General features: G+C 48.8%; 2 protein-coding genes and 1 long non-coding RNA gene across 4 annotated transcripts in view; 1 reads left to right on the top strand and 2 right to left on the bottom strand.

Annotated features, from left to right (window-relative positions):
• Positions 1-1,324: 1,324 nt before the first annotated feature.
• Positions 1,325-5,402, bottom strand: MRPS26 (mitochondrial ribosomal protein S26). Its single transcript, XM_039542428.1, has 4 exons — positions 5,118-5,402; positions 3,950-4,087; positions 2,510-2,633; positions 1,325-1,713 (listed from the first exon to the last, which is right to left on the bottom strand). Exons 1-4 carry the CDS (start codon positions 5,324-5,326, stop codon positions 1,582-1,584), a joined length of 603 nt encoding a protein of 200 aa, XP_039398362.1. The 5' UTR covers positions 5,327-5,402; the 3' UTR covers positions 1,325-1,581.
• A 1,631-nt stretch (positions 5,403-7,033) lies between these two features.
• Positions 7,034-21,652, top strand: part of LOC120407089 — a 36,408-nt gene continuing 21,789 nt past the window's right edge. Inside the window, exons 1-2 of the long non-coding RNA XR_005599783.1 lie at positions 7,034-7,193; positions 8,004-8,067. This is a non-coding gene — a long non-coding RNA (uncharacterized LOC120407089). The remainder of the gene's footprint in view (positions 7,194-8,003; positions 8,068-21,652) is intronic.
• On the bottom strand, positions 8,651-16,101 carry LOC120407088 (progonadoliberin-2). Of its 2 annotated transcripts, none has more exons than XM_039542431.1 (4): positions 16,008-16,101; positions 11,045-11,209; positions 9,896-9,979; positions 8,651-9,205 (listed from the first exon to the last, which is right to left on the bottom strand). In XM_039542431.1, the coding sequence occupies exons 2-4, from the start codon at positions 11,180-11,182 to the stop codon at positions 9,167-9,169; spliced, it is 261 nt and encodes an 86-aa protein (XP_039398365.1). In that variant the 5' UTR covers positions 11,183-11,209; positions 16,008-16,101; the 3' UTR covers positions 8,651-9,166. The 2 variants fall into 2 exon arrangements, with proteins under 2 accessions (XP_039398365.1, XP_039398366.1); XM_039542432.1 differs by lacking the exon at positions 16,008-16,101 and adding an exon at positions 11,471-11,594.

Below are 21,652 nucleotides of genomic sequence, written 5' to 3'. Positions count from 1 at the left end.
ATGGAAATGTAGCATTGGAAGGGCCATAAAGAGCTCATCTAGTCCAGCCCCCTGTGCCGAGGCAGGACCAAGTAAACCTAAACCATCCCTGCCAGATGTTTGTCCAACCTCTTCTTAAAAATCTCCAATGGAGATTCCACAACCTCCTGTGGAAGACTGTTCCAGTACTTAACTATCCTCATAGTTAGAAAGTTTTTCCTAATATATAACCTAAATCTCCTTTGCTGTAGATGAAGCTAATTACTACTTGTCCTATTTTCAGCAGACATGGAGAAAAATAGACCATCCTCTTTATAACTGCCCTTAACATATTTGAAGGTCCCCTCTCAGTCTTCTCTCTCCAGTTTGTCCAAATCTTTCTTGAAGTGTGGTACCCAAAACTGAACACAGTACTCCAGCTAAAGCCTCACCAGTGCCACACAGATCAGGATAATTACTTCCCGTGTGTTACATTCAAAACTCCTATTAAGACACTCCAGAATTATCTTAGCCTTTTTTGCAACTGCATCACATTGTTGACTCTCATTCATTTTGTGGTCAACTATAACCCCTCCAGATCCTTTTCTGTAGAACTATCACCTATTGTTATTCTCCATTTTATAGTTGTGCATTTGATTTTTCCTTCCCAAGTGCAATACTTTGCACTTGTCTTTGCTGAATTTGAGCTTGTTGATTTCAGACCAATTCTCTCGTATATCAAGGTCATTTTGAATTTTAATCCTGTTCTTCCAAGTGCTTGCAACCCTCAGTCTTGGCATCATCCACAAATTTTATAAGTATCTTCTCCACTCCATTATCCAAGTCATGAATGAAAATATTGAATAGTGCCGGACCCAAGCCAGACTCCTGCAGGACCCCATTAGGTAAGTCCTCCCAGTTTGACAGCTAACTATTGATATCTGCTCTTTGAGTAGTTATGCAATCACCTCATAGTAAATTTCATCACCACCACATTTCCCTAGTTTGCTTATGAGAATGTCACATGAGACTGTCTCAAAAGCCTGATTAAAATCAAGAGGTATCACATCTACAGCTTCCCCACACCCATTAAGTCAGTAACACTGCTAAAGAAGGAAATTAGGTTGGAACGTTTAGAAAACAGATTAGGAAAGTGATAGAAGTCCCATGACTAAGCATCCAGTGACGGAATAAACCTACTGGAGTCCAAATCCTCGGAATATTTTGCAGAGAATAATCTTGAACTGGCAGAGGCTTGACTGGGCACTCAGACACTGCAGTGATGGAAGCTATATAAGCTCACAGATCGATATATTCAACTAATACTTCTGAACTACTGTGCCTAAGAAATCAAGAGCTACAGCGCTGTACAAAACAGGTTCCTTTATTTCAGAGACAACAGTAATTCATCCCAAAGCAAAGGGACATGAGTTATGAAGCAGCTGACAGCCTTTCAAGGCAGGAATTGTGACTGGCACCAAAGGGCTGCTTGTCTAAATGAAATTCCACAGTCGACTTATACGCATGATGCGCCTTTCGTCATGCTCCTGCCCTGAGCACTGCATCTGGATGGAAACCAGGGGAAAGTCTCCCACCCGAACTGTCCCGATCAAGAGAGAGCCTCTAGGATGGCACGCTCCGCTTAACGATGCGTCCTTCTTTATCGATGGCGAAATTGTAGTTGCGAGGATTATCCAGGCACTCTTCGATTCGCTCGTCCAGGTTTTCAGGGGTGATGAAATTTCTGGCTTCCTCCTAAAATCAATGAAAGGTGGAAGCCAACTCTCAGTGCGTGCAGCATTTGTGCCCACTGAGGCAGGTGATTAGACACAGAACATGGAATGAGACTATGTTTCAGGACAGAGGGGTCAGGGCTCTGCACTCTGACATGCTCCATTTGCTCTGATCTGATGCCAGGGTGGAGCTGACGAAACAGGCATGAACTGGAGAGGGATGAGCACCCCCAGAAATTCTCCTTTAGCGTCTCACCCAAACTCCAGTCTCAATTCAAACCCAGTGGAGCATGCACAGTTACTACCCCACAGGGCAGCTGCTCCTGTAACTTGTGTTTATGGGGCCTGGAGTGGCTCTTCCAGCAGCTCTGAGGTTCTCAACCCTCATTCAGGAAGACAAAGCCTGGAGACTGCAACAAAGATTCTCATTATACCTCAAGAGGGGCTCAGGACTTATCAGAAGCAAAGGAGAGCTTGGCACTGTAATACTCTTATTGAGGAAACCCTGGAAACACATGGATCCCCATCTCCCACCCAAATTTATTCCCCAACCCGCTCTCAAAGGTCTCAGGCAGGACATCCTTATTGCACTCCAAGATCATCAAGGCTACTCCTTGAGGCAGCTGGGAAGGCAGGAGTTTGCCACAGAGCAATGAAAGTCCCTTCTCCCCTCTCCAGGGTGTGAGCCTGGTGCCTCCACAGAACTCCCAACCCCTGGGTACCAAAGAGAGCAGCAGGTGGCAGCAGGTTACAATTTGAGGGGTTCACAAAGTCACCTAACACAGTGATCACTGCCCTCAAACTCAAGCCTTCCATACCTGCAACTGTAGGACCTCTCTCTCCTTCTGCTTAAGAAAATCCTCCATTAACCTGGCACGGTTGAGGGCTCCTTGTAACTTACGGTCCTGCAATTCTTCCTCCTCTCTTCTAAGTCGCTCCTCCCTGTCACATGACCACAAGAGAAATGGGATACTGGTGAGCCCTCCTCAGGACAGCGGGAGGCACAGCACAGCAGCCTCGCAAGGAAACATTTAATGTTCAAGTGAAACCTGCCAGACGAGGATGGTGAAGCAAGGTAGGCCTAGCAGTAGGTGATGGGGTGGTGAAAAGTTCAGCATGACAGATATGGGGCCTGAAGTCCTAGCTATTCACAGAACAGGGATAGCTTGGGCAACAACAATGAAAATTCTCCTCATACATACCTAGCATAACTAATGCAACAGGGGTACAAAAGGAGAGAGAATTCAGTGAAAGAAAAAAAAGAGAGTCACCAAAAGGGGTGATTTTTACATTCATATTCTCCATATCAATTCTTTTTTCACCAAGCCACCATGAAAAATTCAGATCATGCTGAGAGTTTATAATCTCTGGTTTGGTTTTTGCCATTTCAATGAGATTACAACAAAATAAAGGTTTTGAGCTCCTATTTAAAGGTGTCCTCAAATGTAATCATAATCCCGTCCATAATAAAAAAGGGGAGGATACAGTTCAGTCTCTATGATCCAGCCATTAAAGGAGCCATTTATTGCCAGCTGTGCTGGTGTTGCAAGAGGGACATTTGTCTGGCTAGCAAGTGTTCTGACACCAAACCCATTTTGTACAGCTGAACTGCCAGCAGCTAGTAATACCTCTAAGTACAGTGGCCTGGGCTGGATTTAAGCTAGAGGTAGAAGGCTCCAGAAGCCATTAGCCTACCTCAGAAGTCATCTCTTCAAGAAACAATCAGTTTAGCAAGCTTGTGACTTGATTACCGATTATAAGCATGTACATGGGGAACAAATATTTAATAAAAGGCACTTCAGACTAGCAGAGAAAAGTGTTTACACGATCCAAAGACTGGAAGTTGAAGCTAGACAAATTCAGACTAGAAATAAGGCACACATTTTTCACTGTAAGGGTAATTAACCATTGGAACAACTTACCAACGATTGTGGTGGACAATCTCCATCATGGACAATTTTTAAATCAAAGGTATTTTTCTAAAAGATCTGCTATAGGAGTTATTTTGGGGAAGTTCTATGGCCTGTGCTATACAGGAGGTCAGACTAGATGATCACACTCCAAGGCCAGAAGGGACCAACATCTAAGAATCTATGAATCCACATGCTCTCTGAATCACAGACCAGAGAAGGCTCCTAAGACCCTTTCGGGGGTGGGATCACAGCCTCCCTGCGTACCTCTGGCATCTCAAATGGTTTCATCGCACTGAAGCGGCACTCCAAGCCCTTCCTGCAGCAGGCCTGAGGGCCATTTCTCACCTTTTTTTCCGCAGCCGCTCATTCTCAGCATTATTCCATGCCATCAGCTTCCGGTGCTCCTCCATTGCCTCCTCCCCACCCTCTTTATCAAGGCGCTCCTGACGCTTCTTCTGCAATACTTCTTGCTTGAACTCCGCCCTGGGAGAGAGGAGAGAAAGGCCCTAAGCATGGCACAGTCACATCAACATTGCTTTTCATGGGATTACCATCTTCTGTCTTGGGAGATGGATTCTAAAGCAGGTCTTTTACCAGCTAGCGGCCTTCACCTGCCACTGGGCCATGACACCACTAGAAGGCTTGAACTGATGACTTCCAGACAGTCACCTGACAGTGCCATTTCCCTTTCCAAATGTTGGAGTGGGGTTGGGGTGTCTTTAAAACCTGGAATTCTGAACATGTATAAGGCTTTTTTCCCCTCACACTCCTGCTAAGGTTTACAAGGGTCCTTTCAGCAAGGAAGCCTACAGGCCCGCCCACTGGTTTCTACAACAGAAGTCATCACACCCAACCCTATCGTACATCTCGACTCCTCTCCAGGATCCGAAGCAGTAGTTCTGGGGAGTGATGAACGAACACGCACACATACACACACCCGGTCTGGACCTACAACCTCATTGCTCCCTGGGCATGGGCAGAGGGAAGAACGGGCATGTTAGGAGACCACCCCAGCTCCCAGCCCCGTGCAGGGTAGGTCAGTGGTTCTCAAACTTTTGTACTGGTGACCCCTTCCACACAGCAAGCCTCTGAGTGCGACCCCCCCGCTTTATAAATTAAAAACATTCTTTATATATTTAAAGCCATTATAAATGCTGGAGGCAAAGCAGGGTTTGGGGTGGGGGGTGACAGCTCACGACCCCCCCATGTAATAACCTCGTGACCCCTTGAGGGGTCCCGACCCCCAGTTTGAGAATCCCTGGGGCAGAGTGACCAGACAGTAAGTGTGAAAAATCGGGACAGGAGGGGCGTGAGTGTGTGTGTGGGGTGGGGGGGAGGGGGATAGGCACCTATATAAGACAAAGCCCCATATAGCAGGACTGTGCCTATGAACTCCGGACCCCCTAGTGCAGGGGGAGGCACGGGGCTGCCCTCTGGGTCCTGGCGCTCCCTGGCTCGGGCAGGGGCCTGGGGAAATGAACCCCCCCGCGGACCCCGCGTGCAGCGGACAGACCTGAGCGCCTGCAGCACGAGCCGGTGCTGCCGGTAGCGCTCGCTCACCACCAGCAGCTCGGCCGGGTCCACGGGCGGCGGCACCTTCAGCCGCCCGGCCTTGGACTTGGCGGGCGGGTCGTGACGGGACTTGCGGCCCCGGGCCGGCACCAGCAGCGGCAGCGGCCGGCGGCTCAGCGGGGCCCAGCAGCGGCGCAGCGCGGGCAGCATGGCGGCCCCACCGACCTCCGGCTGGGCGCCGCCATGGACCTGACCCCTCGCCCGGAAGCGGATGCGGGAGGCCGGCTCCGGGTCTGGGGGGTGGCAGGGGCATGATGGGAAATGTAGTTCTTTCCGGGCCGGCAACTGGCGGGAGCGGGGCAGAGTCAGCCCCGCCCAGGGGCCAGGCCCCGCCCCCTGGGTCTCTGTCTCCTCAGCCTCCGCTCCCGCCCCTCCCCCCAGGGCTGCCCCACTTCTCAGGGCCGGGCTCCTGCTTCCCCCCCCCAGGGCTGCCCCACGGCTCGGGGCCGGGCTCCTGCTTCCCCCTCCCCCAGACTTGCCCCATGGCTCAGGGCCGGGCTCCTGCTTCCCCTCCCCCCAGACCTGCCCCACTTCTCAGGGCCGGGCTCCTTCTTCCCCCAGGCCTGCCCCACGGCTCAGGGCCAGGGTCCTGTGTCGCCCCCCCAGGCCTGCCCCACGGCTCGGGGCCAGGCTCCTGCTTCCCCCAGGCCTGCCCCCCGGCTCGGGCCAGGCTCCTGCTTCCCCAGGGCTGCCCCACGGCTCGGGCTCCTCTCCCCCTCCCCCAGACCTGGCTCCTGCTTCCCAGACCTGCCCCACTTCTCAGGGCCGGGCTCCTTCTTCCCCCAGGCCTGCCCCACGGCTCAGGGCCAGGGTCCTGTGTCCCCAGGCCTGCCAGGCTCCTGCTTCCCCCCCCCCCAGGGCTGCCCCACGGCTCGGGGCCAGGGTCCTGTGTCGCCCCCCCAGGGTTGCCCCACGGCTCAGGGCCAGGCTCCTGTGTCGCCCCCCCAGGCCTGCCCCACGGCTCGGGGCCAGGCTCCTGCTTCCCCCAGGCCTGCCCCACGGCTCAGGGCCAGGCTCCTGTGTCGCCCCCCCAGGCCTGCCCCACGGCTCAGGGCCAGGCTCCTGTGTCGCCCCCCCAGGGCTGCCCCACGGCTCAGGGCCAGGGTCCTGTGTCGCCCCCCCAGGGCTGCCCCACGGCTCAGGGCCAGGGTCCTGTGTCGCCCCCCCAGGGCTGCCCCACGGCTCAGGGCCAGGGTCCTGTGTCGCCCCCCCAGGGCTGCCCCACGGCTCAGGGCCGGGCTCCTGTGTCGCCCCCCCAGGGCTGCCCCATGCTCAGGGCCGAGCTCTTGCTGCCCCCCAGGCCTGTCTCACCGCCCCTGGCCCGGCCCGGCCCACCACTTAGAACCAGGCTCCTGCTGCCTCCCGGGCCTGCCCCAGTGCTCAGGGCACGTGACCATTGCTCCTCGGAGAGAAGCAGCCCAAGGAGCTGCAAAAAACTGTGGTGGGAAAAGCGAGGCAGGCAAGAGTGACAAAGGATGGGACCACTCCCCAACAGAGGAGGGCAGGATGCTGCAGTGCATCACCTCAGCAACACGAGCCACCACACGCACACCATGCCTGGCCTCCGCCCTACCCTGGCTCCCCACGGAATAGCCAGCCCCAGTCACAGGCTTGGGCCTAATCGTCTAGGTCAGTGGTTCTCGGCTTGCAGGCCACTTGTGGCCCAGTCAGCACAGCTGCAGCCCACGTGACATCCTCAGGGCCGTAACTAGGGCAGGAGGGGCACCTGTCCTGGGCGCAGAGCCAGCATGGTTTGTGTTTGTACAAAAATGGGGTGGTGCAGGATTAGGCCCACCGGCATCAGCCCCTCTGCCAGGATCAAGCCCAGCAGCATCACCCTCCCCCTCCCTCCTCCTCCCAGCAGTGTCAGGGCCAGCAGCATCAGCAGGAGGCCAGGGTGCTCAGCGCCCCCCCGTCCCTACAGGATCTTGTGTCCAGTGACTCTGGCAGAGCAGGCTCCCTGGCACTAGGACTGCAGCGACAGGCAGGCTGCAAGGCAGAGCTACCTGCAGTCACAGTAAGAGACCAGTGGGCATGGGAAAGGTGGGTGCAAGGAGTTAGGGCTACAGGGAGTGGGTGCAGCCTGTGCATTGGGGACAAACTCTAGGTGAGGGGACTGGTGGCAGTCCCTGTGGGTGGGGGCTAGATTCTGGGGACTGGGGCAGTTGCTGGGAGGTGCTAGGGGGCAGTTCCTGAAGGGGCCGTTCTCCCCTGGACAGGCCATTCTGTCCTAGACAGGGCATCCTGTATCTGCAGAGCAGGCACATGTGCCAGCCCACTGTTGTGGGGTCTGGATGCTGGTGGGACAGTCCCTGTCTGGGGAGGAGCTGGAGGGCAGTCCCTGGGTGCATGGGGGACAGTCTCTGGCTCAGGGGGCTCCCCATCTTTGCAGGCAAGTGCCACAGCCATGCTCTCTGGGCACTCAGCCAGGCTGCTGTTGGCAGCAGTGTGGAAGTGAAGGTGGCAATACACTTTGCCATGTCACCATTATAGTAAAAGTCACTGGAGTTATCCTGGTTTTATACTGAGGCAGTTGAGAGCAGAATATGGCTCTAAGTTTGTAAGTTGTTTTGGGGAATCTGTGTGGATCTAAGGTGCTACATAAATTGGCTTGGAAATGTGAGGATGTTATTTCTCAGAAATATTGAAATCTAGTTCCAAGAATTTTTGCCTCATTTTAATTGACATTTTTTACATGAGCAGCAAATTAAAACAATCCTTCATTACCAACTGTTTTTTATTCATAAAGCAATCAGTATAGAGATTGAGAGTCCCAGCTGATTTAGAATAAATCGTATTTGATCACTGTAATTCATATTAATTTCAGTGTAACTGACTGCCACATAGAACGGATAGCAAAACAGAGAAGTTGTCAGCGAGTGAAACTCTCGGTATGTATTTAAACTCTGTGTACATGGTGATTGACAGTGGACTTATTCACATGTGGTTTTGGGTGGAAGAATTCATACCTACCTGCTCCTTATATCTATTATGACTTTGGTTTTGGGCACTGCACCTTTAATGACATTACTTCACTGCTGCAGAAACAGCTACCACTTCATGGCAGATGTAGCCTGCTACAGACAAAAGATACCCTCTTTGGGCTGTCTTAGGTATGTATATGAAGCCCATTACACCACAGTATCTTCACAATCTCTAATGTATTTGGCCTCACAGCACCCCAATAGGGCAGTGCTGCTATTTGTACAGAGAGGAAAGTGAGTCACAGAGAGACGAAGTGACTTGCCCAAGGGCACACAGGAAGGGCTTTAACCTGGGTCTCCCAAGTCCCAGACTAGCACTCTAACCACTAGATCATGTTTCCTTTGGTTATCTTCCCAAGAACTTTACCATTGCTCGCTCTTATTTTCTTAATATGAATGTGAGAATGTTGCCTTTTGTGAAAAAAACTACCACCACCAAACCTTTCCTGATATTTGTATCTCGGTGAATGAAGGGCCATACATAGGACGTTTTCTCACATTTTGAATCAAGTTTGGCCGAATATTCCAGCACTTAGCCAGAAGGCTGAACTACCCAGAAAGCAGTTCAGGGAGGGCCAGGAATTACCAATAAAGGGCTTTGTGACTTGACTCTTGTACAAAAAAATCAGTGCATGCTTAAAACTGGTTGATGGGGCTGGAGATTCATTTATTTTTATTTTTTTAAGACATAGGTAAGGACATAAATGTGGATGGAATTGTATATGTAGCAAAATAAAGTATTTTATTCAACATGATGGAATTACACAAGTGCGTAAAGAACTCCAGACAGGGCCTCGTTCTGGCTGAGTGATGGATCGGGGGCATTTCTCAAACATTACACCATTATCCACGTTCTCAGCATTCAAGTGCAGTCAGCCAAGATGTTCATAAGAATTCTTTAACGGTCAGATACATGGAATCTACAGACACACCATCATGTTGCAAAGGAAATGACTGAAAAGCCAGTGGGGCTGGCAAGCATTTCGGAAAGTGTCTGTGGAAGGGCTCACTTCTTCTTCTGTAGTTGTCTCGCCAGCATGTCAGCCTGTTTGGCAACAAAGACATTTTTTTTTTAAATCCCACAATTTATTGGGCCTGATTCTCCATTTAATTGCATTTGATTGATCTCAGACCATTTGTTCAGCATCTAGCACAGTGGAGTTGTGATCCACAGTTGGGGCAGTACAAATAATAAATAATTTTCCCAGTCTTTCAAATGCTGAATGTTTTTCTGTCTAAGCGGGCACTCTACCCATTATGTCTGGCTTTCATTACTCCTTCAAATCTTTCCTTTCAAGACTTACATCTTCCAATTAACTTTCTACCACTCACCTACCCCTCCTTGCCTGACTGTGCTCCCTAAAAATTCATTATTATTATATGTATATTAAGGAAACAACAGAGGCCACATTCAGATACGCCCATGATAGGAGCAATGGAAGAACTTTAATAACCTGGACGTTTTATCTCTTGAGCTCTTCCTATCCGAAGACTTGTCCTGGCCATGATTCTGAACTTTTCACAGGAGATGCCCAGCATCTTGCTAGATCTTTACGTTCTTTTGGGCAGACAGCTGTGTTTGTTGTTTGTCTTTAAAAGCCTTGGTATTAGAGATAGAAAATACTTCTAATCATTGACAATACCGGATTGTTCACTACTGCCCCCACTTTTGCCTCCTCTGCTAAATGCTGAGGCACTCTGGTAGCTACTGGGGAAGGTTGCTTGTTGTTCTTACCAGCAGCGTGTTCACAATGGTTTTCCTTGGGCTCCTCAGATAAGCACACTCTTCCCCATCACAGAGTTTGATTTCTTCTGAAGCCTGAACTCACAAACAAAACAAACACATTTCCGGGATTGGGTGGCTACATGGTCTTTTATCCCTAAATTGAATCCAGCCCTGCTCTGTCATAAAGACATTTATATTCACTGTTAGGGGGAAAGAAACAAGGGATATAAACTCTCATGCTGTGGAGCATAAGCCAGAATGAGCAGATGACAAACTTTCTCTATGGACTGGTTATTACATAATTGTCCACTAGAGAGCGTCTTGTACTTTCCTCTGAAGCACTGGTACTGGCCAATTTGAGAGTCAGGATTTTGGACTAGAATGAGTGACCAGTCTGATCTGATACAGCAATTCCTATAACCCTAGAAGTGGAAGCGTTACCATCCAATGGCTGTTTGGTGTCCTGTGTGAAATGAGTTAGTAGCGTCAGTGCAGGACCTATTTTTCTGTTAACAGAGCTATGGCATTAGCTCATATTTCTCTGTTACCTCTTCAAGCCTTTCCAATGTTCATGAAATTTGCTGTGCTCTAATGTCTGGATATTGGATGGCGACGAAATTCAGTCAGTGCATATTAAGGAGGGAAAAGTCCCCCAAACGTCTGAACTCAAGATGGAACCCTTCACATGGATTGGCCTTGAAGGGCAGCTGACATACCGCAGGAAAGGAGGAAATGGTGCATGCCTTAAAGCTAGCCTGGGAGAGCACTAAAGGCTGTCCAGCTTTGGCCCTCTCCCAGTTGTTGTCTCTTCCCAGTTGTGTCTGTTAAGATGCCCCAGCTGTGCAGATCAGAAGAACCCTGAGCCTTGGGACGGTTCAGATCCTGATCTGTGTCTGAAGGCCGTGTGCTCTGGGTGGTGAGCACAGGGCTGGGAAATGGCGAAGAAAGGTTTCTCTCTATGTATGTCAGCATTTTCATTAAGGACATGATCCTGAGAGGTGCTGAGCACCCACAATTCCCACTGGATCCCATGTGGATGCTCAGCACACCTCCCAGGATCAGTCCTTAAATTAGGGCTGCAGAACAAGATGTATTTAGAATGTACTGTGGGCTTTCAAGTAATATGGACGATCCTCCTAGGGAAAGGCTGGAACTCACCTCTGGAGTCTGTGGCAAATCTAGTTCTCTTTTCCCTCCGGGATACCAGCCGTGGGACCAGTGCTGAGCTCTCGACAGGTGGGTGCTGACTACTAGCACTACAAAGAACAAGAGCAGGAGAGGTCGTTGACATGCCATGGCGCTGTCTGGCTGAGTGGGGAGATCCTGCAAGGAGAAGGGAGGAGCGAGTCAGACATGGCCTGGGAGCAGTCAGCAGAGGAAAAAGTCCCACAGCGTGCGTGGTTCTAGAGCCATATGGCAGGCAGCACCTCGCATGCAGTGCAGGGCGCGCACAGGCAGCATGGCCTGGTGGGAAGAGATTGGAACGGGGAGCCTGGGTTCTCTTCCCAGCTCTCCTGCTGGGTGATCCTAGGCAGGTTGCTGTGTGTCTGGATTCCTCACCTGTATAATTTGGATAACACTCACCTGCCTGGCAGGGTGGTTGTGAAGTCCAACTGGTTAACATCAGTAACAGGCTACGTGGCCCTCAGATGAAAGACACTTGGCTTCTAAAGGGACTAAGGATAGCATTAGCTCAAGACCTATAGGCAGATTTGTCCAAAAGAGCTAATGTGCTCTGGAATGCGTAAACAGGGGACTCTCGAGTAGGAGTAGAGAAATTATTTTACCTCTATTTGGCACTGGTGCGACTACTGCGGAAATACTGTGTTCAGTTCTGGTGCCCACCCATTCAGGAAGGATGTTGATACATTGGAGAGGGTTCAGAGAAGAGCCACGAGAATGATTAAAGGATTAGAAAACCTGCCTTATAGCAATAGACTCAAGGAGTTCAATTTATTTAGCTCAATAAAGAGAAGGTTAAGGGGTGACTTGATTACAATCTATAAGAGGGGTGGCCAAACTTACTGATCCTCCGAGCCACGTACGACAATCTTCAGAAGTTTGAGAGCCGGGGGTGCCTGCCGAGGCTCGGGGCTTCAGCCTTGTGCGGAGGGAGGTCTTGGGGATCAGGGCTGGAGCCTCATTCATGCTGAAGCCCCAAGCCCCGGCAGGTGCACGCTGCAGGGCTGAAGCCCTGAGACACCCCACCTCCCCGCTGGACAAAAGCCAGAGGTGATGCGTGGCTGAGAGATGTAGGGTCTTGTGCCCCTCCCCAATTTTTGCCAGAGTTTTCTGGGCCCGCTCGGTGACATGGTGTCGCTGGGCCCCCTCTCTGCACAGCAGCTGCAGGAGCCGGCAAGCTGGGAGCTGTGGCTGTGGGGAGACTGGAGAGGCAGCAGCAAACAGCTGGGCGCAGCGGGGAGGGGCCACTAAAGATAAGGGGTATGTGTGCGTTGGGGTCATGACTCATGCTATTGGGGGGGCCCAAACCTTTATATTGTGCCCCCCCCCCAGCAGGCACCAGTCGTCTCTGACAGAAGCTCCTAGACCCACCAGCCTACTGCAGGGCAGAAGCCCTGAGCTCTCCCCCCAGTGTGGTAGGCAGAGAATGGGAAGCTTTATAAAAGAGCCGCAGTTTGGCCACCCCTGGTCTATAAGTACCTACAAGGGGAACAAATATTTGACAATGGGCTCTTAAGACTAGCCGAGAAAGGCATAACACGATCCAATGGCTGGAAGTTGGAGCTAGACATATTCAAATTGGAAATAAGATGTACATTTTTCACAGTGAGAGTAATTCACATTTGGAGCATTCTCCATCACTGACAAATTTTAAGTCAAGATTGGATGTTTTTCTAGAAGATCTGCTCTAGGAATTATTTTGGGGACGTTCCCTGGCCTGTGTTCTACAAGAGGTCAGATGAGATGATCACAAGGGGCCGTTCTGGCCTGAAGACTCTCTTAATCTGATGGCACTCGCAGCCTGTGCTGCCTCCTCCCAGATGTCCCTCATTGGGTCTCCCTGGGTCCTGCCTTCAACTAAGCAATCCTGGAAGGGACTGATAACTGCACTAAAACTTACACCAGTGCAAAGCAAATGGGCTACTTTGGATTTATCCCAGCACCTTTGAAACCCCAGTGGCATTACTCTGGATTTACACTGGTCTCTCTGAAACCCCACTGGGTCAGTGGCCCAACTCTGGATTTACACTCGTGTAACGGAGAGCAGGATTGGGCCCATAGTGTTGGGGCATTTGCACTGGCTGGGGAAAGGGAGGAGTTACTGACCCAAGAGGTCTTTCCCCAGGGTTCTGTGGTGCAGGTTTGAGAGAGCAGGGCAAAGCGAAAGCTCTCAACGTGCTCCATTGCACCTGTACGGCCAAGCCCTGCAGTCAGCTTTGCTCCCTGACTCTGGTGCCATCCCTTTGTTGGCAGCTTCCTGGATTTGTTAGGTGGAGCTAACCTAAGTGCCAATCCATCATCCCCTCTCACATACTGGTCAATGGTACAGCAGAATCTCAGAGTTATGGATACCAGAGTTACGAACTGACCAGTCAATCACACACCTCATTTGGAACCAGACGTATGCAATCAGGTAGTAGCAGTGACCAAAAAAAAAAAAAACCACGCAAATTTTTTAGAATGATCATACTGGGTCCATCCATCCAGTATCCTGTCTGCTGGCAGTGGCCAATGCCAGGTGCCCCAGAGGGAGTGAACCTAACAGGTAATGATCAAGTGATCTCTCTCCTGCCATCCATCTCCACCCTCTGACAAACAGAGGCTAGGGACACCATTCCTTACCCATCCTGGCTAATAGCCATTAATAGACTTAACCTCCATGAATTTATCCAGTTCTCTTTTAAACCCTGTTATAGTCCTAGCCTTCACAACCTCCCCAGGCAAGGAGTTCCACAAGTTGACTGTGCTCTGTGTGAAAAACAACTTCCTTTTATTTGTTTTAAACCTGCTGCCCACTCTTTTTGAAGTTCTTCACAGTCTGCTTTGATCTTAACTATCTTGAGCAGTTTAGTATCATCTGCAAACTTTGCCACCTCACTGTTTATTCCTTTCTCCAGATCATTTATGAATAAATTGAATAGGATTGGTCCTAGGACTGACCCTTGGGGAATACCACTAGTTACCCCTCTCCATTCTGAGAATTTACCATTTATTCCGACCCTTTGTTCCCTGTCTTTTAACCAGTTCTTAATCCATGAAAGGCTCTTCCCTCTTATCCCATGACAACTTAATTTACGTAAAAGCCTTTGGTGAGGGACCTTGTCAAAGTTTTTCTGGAAATCTAAGTACACTACGTCCATGGATCCCCCTTGTCCACATGTTTGTTGACCCCTTCAAAGAACTCTAGTAGATTAGTAAGACATGATTTCCCTTTACAGAAACCATGTTGACTTTTGCCCAACAATTTATGTTCTTCTAGGTGTCTGACAATTTTATTCTTCACTATTGTTTCAACAAATTTGTCCGGTACTGACATTAGACTTACTGGTCAGTAATTGCTGGGATCACCTCTAGAGCTCTTTTTAAATATTGGCGTTACATTAGCTATCTTCCAGTCATTGGGTACAGAAGCTGATTTAAAGGGCAGGTTACAAACCATAGTTAATAGTTCTGCAATTTCACATTTGAGTTCTGTACAGTGTTAAAAACGCAAACTATTGAAAAAATATAGGGAAAGCAGCATTTTTCTTCTGCATAGTAAAGTTGCAAAGCTGTATTAAGTCAATGTTCAGTTGTAAACTTTTGAAAGAACAACCATAACATTTTGTTCAGAGTTACAAACATTTCAGCGTAACGAACAACCTCCATTCCTAAGGTGTTCATAACTGAGATTCTACTGTATTTTCAAGCCACTGAGCACAATATCCTAAATCTGGGAAAGAAGTGTGTAATTTTACCATCTTTATTTTACAACCTAAAGAAACTGCAGTAACAACTATATACCAACGTTTTGTGCTTCTCTAGTACAAAGGGCCTTGAGGGGATTATTATGCTTCTTTTAAACATGGAAATATTGAGATGTTAAGTGACTTTCCCAAAACCACACAGCAAGTCAGTGGCAGGGTTGGGATTAGAAACCAAAAATCTTGATTCCCCCTCTGCACCCCAGGCAACACTTTGTTCCAGTTTGTGGAACTTCCCCGTTGCACCAGACACAGCATCACAAACCCTTCTGAGCATGTCTCTGCGATCAGGGTTTAGTATGATCTCAGTCAGGATTTAAAGCATTCTCAGCCAAGTGCCAGGTCTGTCATTAAGTCAGGATGGAATTTCATTTATTCATGGTATAAAACAGTGCCTATAATCAGTGACTACATTTTCTTCACTCCATCTCAAAATTCTCTCTTTTTTCCTGAAGGCTCCAGGCAGTTGAGTCTGTGACATCCCAACCCATTTTAAGCTTTGATAGGAAAACTCCGCTGCAAACCTCCTCTTTAAGGGCTCTGTTGGTGATCAAAGACCACAAGCACTTGGCCACTGTGATGCTGAGTGCAGGCTACATAGAGATTAGATGGGATCCTACCGGGTTCTCTCACTGATGTCAAGAGTATTCGTTGTAAGAATTTTTTCCCCTCTTGGCTTTTTTTAAAGCAACCGCATAACTAACTTGTGCAATGTATCCAGCCTGAAGCAGCGTGATACCATCTCCAAGCTAACACAGTCCTGCAGGGGAATTCACTCTGTGCCCAACTGCTGTGTGGTTCTCTGTCATTTCAAAATATTACCATCTTAACAAAAGAAAGTCAGATCAACTATTACACGATGAAGATATTGTAGCTGGCAAGAGGAAGGCAACCCAGCACCTTGCTGCTGACTCCGGTTGGCTGGGGTTGATTAGCCACTATTTATGGTTTTGTTTTCATATCTAGAAGGCAAATTCTGACCCCAGTTTCACCAGTGGAAAGCTGGAGGAATTCCACTGGAGCCACTCCAGATTTACACTGTCCGCAGAATTTGACTCTATGAAAGATAATCACATACATGAAATCCATTTGCATTTAATGCCTTTAGGATACTGTGCCCCCAGAAGTACTTCTGTTATCAGATTTGCTTGTAACTAACACGGTTTGCAAAGCATGAGAGAAATTTAGTTACTCACCCTGTTCCGGTCTCCTGCTCACTAAGTCCTTCGACTTCACTGATGCCTGCACAGTTTGCTCTCTCTCAGTATTTATACCATCCCGTGTGCTTCGGTGTAATTCGTCTCCCACTCTGTTGGGGCTGCTTGCTGACGTTCATTGCATACTCTGCTGACGACGACGTGCATGGATAGTTTTAAGCCCTCTTGCCACAGGGCTGGCGCTCTGATGAGATAGTATTGAGGAAGGGTCTTCTGGGAAGACCTGCCTGCCAGCTCATTAGCTGGCAAAGACCCCTTGAGCTCTGCAGTGGAAGTTTCCTTGTGTCCATAAGCAGATGGGAGCAGAGCTGTATTGCAGGGCAGTTGTTAACAGTGGCAAAGGGCATCCAATTTAAATAGTGGCTGTTCAGCATCTACTGATGTCTGGGGCAACGAGCAGCCTGGTGAGTGAGGCCTTTCCACTAGTGAGCACTGCAGTGGAGTCTGTCTCAAACTGAATGAGATTGGGACTCCTCTCAAAAATTCGGGGGGCCGGAGGTGAAGTTGGTTAGTCAGATCTCGGCTTTTGGGCCTGGGTCTTTATAGAGAGAGAGGTCAGTAGTGGAGCTTACATCCAGAACCAAACTCGGGTTCTCAGAGAAGGATTTTGGCTCATGCTGATCTCTGGCTACGAGATTCCTACATCCCCTCCAGCTCTTACTGGCATACAGCATCTGTCCGAGCTAGGCTGTAGGCCCCTTGCAGGCGGCCAGCACTTGTTCGTGTACACCAAGCAAATGCAATCAGAGACTGGTGAAGGCGGCAGCTAATTGATTAAGGTTGCCATAAGGTCCTCTAATGCAAGATTTATTCAGCAGAGGGTGCTTGAATGAACATACAATTAATAAGGCCAAAGTCAGACCTGCTGCAAGGATGTGAAATTCCCAGTGAAGTCAATGGGAGTTGCACCTGCTTACCCAGAGGCTGCATTTGGGCCAGTGCATGTGTGGTATTGGGGTGCACCACAATGTGGAAAATCAGGCATTTAGGGCTAAGGAAGGTGTAAAAAAGGAGTAGCTTAGAACTAGAGATGGATCCAGATGGGAGCCCCAGATCCCAACGCCCCTCCTCCCCTGCAGGATCTGGGGGCATTTAAATCCAGATCCTAGCTCACATCATCCCCCAGGAAATTCTGATATTTTGACATTTGGTTTTGTCCTGAATCAGGTTGAAAATTCAAAATGTGTAATGAAACAGACAGTTCAGAAAAATTGAGATTTGAAAATGTCAGAATTGATTCACTTTGGGCTGGTTGATATTAATCTGCACCCACTTGAGATGCTCCAGTGCCTCATGGGAGTTGTAGTTTAGGTGCTTCATGCCCCTATTCTCCACTATGGGCTGGGCTCCCTGGTCAGACTACATCTTCTATGATGCACGATGTTCTCTTCCTCAGGCAGAGAAGCTGTGGGGTGTCATGGGAGATATAGTCCAACCAGGGAGCCCAGTCTTTAGGAGAGAATGGGGGCTTGAGGCACCCAAACTACAACTCCCATTAGGCACCACTGCAGCTCATGCTGATGCACAGATTAATTGCAACCCAACTTGAAACAAAGTGTTTTGTTTAGATTTTCCTGATGGAAAAACTGATTTTTTGGGGCAAAAATCAACATTTTCCCCTCAGAAAATTTAAATTTTCTGTCAAAACAAGATTTTTATGGAAAATTCCAGACCAGCTCTAACTCACACTTGGACCCTACCTCTGAAATGGGCTGAACTGGAATCCCAAACATCTCAGGGTGCATAAGTAACTTCTGAGACACATCCAGCCTGAAGCAGTGTGAATTTGAGAGACTGGGATCATCGTTTTGTGCTTGTCTGAATGAGAGACAGCCAGGATGGCACATTGGCCTAAACGTATAAATAAGGCAATAATAATCACTGATATTTATACAGCATCTTCCATTCTAAAGGACCCCAAGGCACTTTACTGGCAAACTACTATACAAACCACTGAGAAACATCCCTTCATCCAGCTGTGTGCTGCCCAAGGCATCAGCTGCATCAGGTGTCCAATGGTGTATGACATCAGCACACACCTGTTCAGGATAGGAGGTGACAGATTACTGTATCCAACTAATGCTGCAGGGGGAATAGAAATGGGCAGAATAAGCACTCTTCCTTGGTTGGAATTCAGCTTGGCCTCCAGCATCAGCAGCTTGGCTCCGACACAGAGTGCCACGGGATCTTTAATGACCAGTCAGCCAAGGCATTGGTTTTATTTCCTGTCCAAAAGGTGGCACTTCCAGCCTCAGAGCACCCCTTCTTGCCATGCTAGTGGAGGGATTGATTCAGAGCGAAGTACGGCACCTACCGAATCACCCACACCGTTTCCAGTAGCAACTTGAGCCCAGCCCTGCTTAGTTTGGGGTACTTCAGAGGTGGCACCACTGGAGGCCATTGGGTCTTGCCTTGTTCTCACATGATGGGACAACCTAAAAGGCACTTTCATGTTCTTATGCCGGATCTTCAATCAAGTTCCCTTTCACTTTTCTCCTTTCAACCCTAAACAAGCCAGTATTTGTTCAGTATCTCCAGGCCTCTAGCTATCTTGGGTGCCCTTCTCTGGACCTCCCCATTCATGCTGGGATCTTTGTTAAGGTGAGGGCATGAAAACCGGGCTCAGCTCCCTGATGAGCGTGCTCGGTCACTGGCTAGAATGCTCCTGTAAGCGCATCCTGTATCACTGCATCTCAACACGACATGGAAAGCAGCTGGACATTTTCCAGCCCAAGTGACATCCGGCAGCTGGAAGCGCTTTGTCTAACAGGGAAAAACGTAACCTTGCCACTGCGTGAGGTTAAACTCATCTTGTGAGCCGACAGGCAAACACAGCGTTTGTAAATTAACTTATTTCCAAGACACCAGAAGGTTTGGGAGGTGTCACCCTCTTTTTATTACATCAATTTCCTCGTTAGCACTGTTGACCCTGGCTTAAAAACCCTGATAAGCAATTTGCTTTGGATCCTTTCGCCTTTGTTAGCTCATCAATGCCTCCTTCATTCCCTGTTGATATGACGACTGCAAGGGAACGCTCAGTATCAAATACGAAGATGCCACATTTATATCGGGCACCTCATCCCAAAGGGGCACAAACAGAATGCCCCAAAATACAGCCTGCATTGCTTCATCCCCCATGCAATTGCAGTTACCTCTAGTGTGGAATACAGTTAATTAATGAACACCCCACAGCATCACATTACCATTCAGCACCAGACACAGCGATACATCCCTTATGTAGCTGAAACTGCAGTGGTCTGGGAATGGCTGAGCCATTACAAACTTTGAATCTATCTCCCCACGTAAGTATTCTCACACTTCTTATCAAACTGTCTGTTCTGGGCTATCTTGATTAGCACTTCAGAAGTTTTTTCTTTTACTTAATTGGCCTCTCAGAGTTGGTAAGACAACTCCCACCTTTTCCTGCTCTCTGTACATATATCTATCTATCTATCTATATCTATATCTATATATCTATATCCTCAATATATGTTCCATTCTATACATCTGAAGAAGTGGGCTGTAGCCCACGAAAGCTTATGCTCAAATAAATTTGTTAGTCTCTAAGGTGCCACAAGTATTCCTGTTCTTTTTGCAGTGGGCAGCACGTCATTCCCAAAGCTGGACTCTAGCCAGGATATCAGCTAACAGTCCTGCTGTATGAAAAGCACCCAGGGATCTCGATGGGCACCAATATCAGAACTTACATCTGTAATGAGCCAGAGAGGGACCTTCTCTAAAAGGAAAGGGGGAATGGCCTCTCTGCTGGGAGTGCCACAGAGATGCTGGCTAGTCCCTAATATGGCGGTGGTTTATGGGAAGTGGGATGAATAACCTGTCACACAAGCCACCAGACAGCTTTCAGCTGCTACAGACCGCCCTGTCTTTAAACACTAAATGTACAGCTCCGCTCACTACCCAACTCTCCTGTCATTGCTCCTCTCTAGTGAGGTCTGGGGGAGAGGCGGGAAGCAAGCAGAAAGGAACCTCTTCTGACACAGACTTGATTGTGATTGTATGCAAGTTACTTCACATCCCTGCCTTTGTTTCCCTTTCTTCAAAATCAGCTAATAATTCCTGATTTCACAGTCAGTTGATGTGAAATGAAAATAAGTGGCTAATATCACAATCCCCTTGGACTATGAAAAGTGTTATATAAATGCTGGGGAGGGTGTGTGTGTTGGGGGGTTTGCTGGTGCTTACAAAACAACTCAGGCAAGCAATTCCAAAACATGAAGGAGAATTGCAGAGGAAAGCACCAGGACCTAAATATCACTAGATATTTGAACTGGAAGGCAAGGAAGAAGGTGCTTTCATTCCCAGCTGCTGCCGAGACTCTGATTTCCTGTCAGAAGAATTGGGAGCGCTTTTCAGTCCAAGATGAAAGATCCCATCTGACGATAATGGTGGTATGTACAGACGGCACTAATGCTGCAAAGCCAGAGCCCGTGCTAGGGTAGGGAAAGACGCTGCTTCGGGCACTGAAGCCTTCTGTCATTGTTGGCAACTTCAAGCCAGCGCACAGATGGGGATGGCAGAATCTCACAGCGCATTGGCCAAGTGGAACAACAGGCTGGTTCTGATGTCACAGTGTTCAATGTATGGAAATATCCTGCTGTCTCCAAAGGGATCTGCTTGAACTTCAGAACAACTCAGTCTGGAGAAGCACTGGCATCACCTTAGAAGAGGAAACTTAAGCCTTATCTTTGGTGATAATTCCCTGCAACCTCTGACCCTCAGGGGAAAAACGAGGCTTCCTGAGGGCTGTGATAGCACCTGGCAGGCCCATTTTGATGAGCTGGTAGAGCAAGATGCTGCCCTGTACAGATTCATTAATTAATTCGCTGTTAGAGGTGTCCAAGCCGGGGGAGCCTCCGGATTCATGCCATGATAAGCATTCAGACTAAACTCTCAGACTCCAGGGCATAAATTAGTTGCTGGAAAGGTCAGGCAGGAAGACTTTCCTCTTGCATACAGCAATTAACATTGTACAGGTGCATACGGAGGGCTGTAGTTTGCCTTTCTCAGAGGCAGATCAGACATGATCAAGTGGCCTGATGTGGCATGATGAGCAACTATGCACCCCACAGTAAGAACCCACTAGATCCTCCTACATATCACAGTAACATGTAGGGGCCTCAACCGAGAGACAGGCCCTGCTCCAAACAGCTTAGAATCTACATAGACGAGAGAGAGGTAATATTGTGATCCCCATTTTGCAGCTGGAGAACTGAAGCAATATGGGTTTGGTCCAGTTCCACTGATCTTAGTGGGAATCTTACCATTGATTGCAGTGGGCTTTGGATCCAGCCTTTGGTGATTTACTCACGATCACGTGGAGAGTCTGTGGCAGAGCTGGGAACTGAGCCCAGATCCCCTGAGTCCCACTCCAGAGCCTTAAACAGAGCCCATTACGTGCCCCTTTGCCCCTGCTGCCTCTGTAGCCACCTCCCCATCCAGGGCTTAATTTGTGGGGGCTGAGTAAGTCTGCTGTGAAAAATGATATTAAACATGCAAATATCACTTTTCACAGCAGACTTACTTATAGCTAGCAAGTCTAAAAAAAAACCCCAACAACCCAAAAAACCACACATACACAAAAACCAACAAGAAAAAAGACAAGA

This window comes from Mauremys reevesii, linkage group 5 (assembly GCF_016161935.1).
Source record: "Mauremys reevesii isolate NIE-2019 linkage group 5, ASM1616193v1, whole genome shotgun sequence".
NCBI classification, from domain to species: domain Eukaryota; kingdom Metazoa; phylum Chordata; order Testudines; family Geoemydidae; genus Mauremys; species Mauremys reevesii.
Note: the sequence above shows the minus strand (reverse complement) of the source record. Positions and strands in the feature narration are given on the sequence as shown.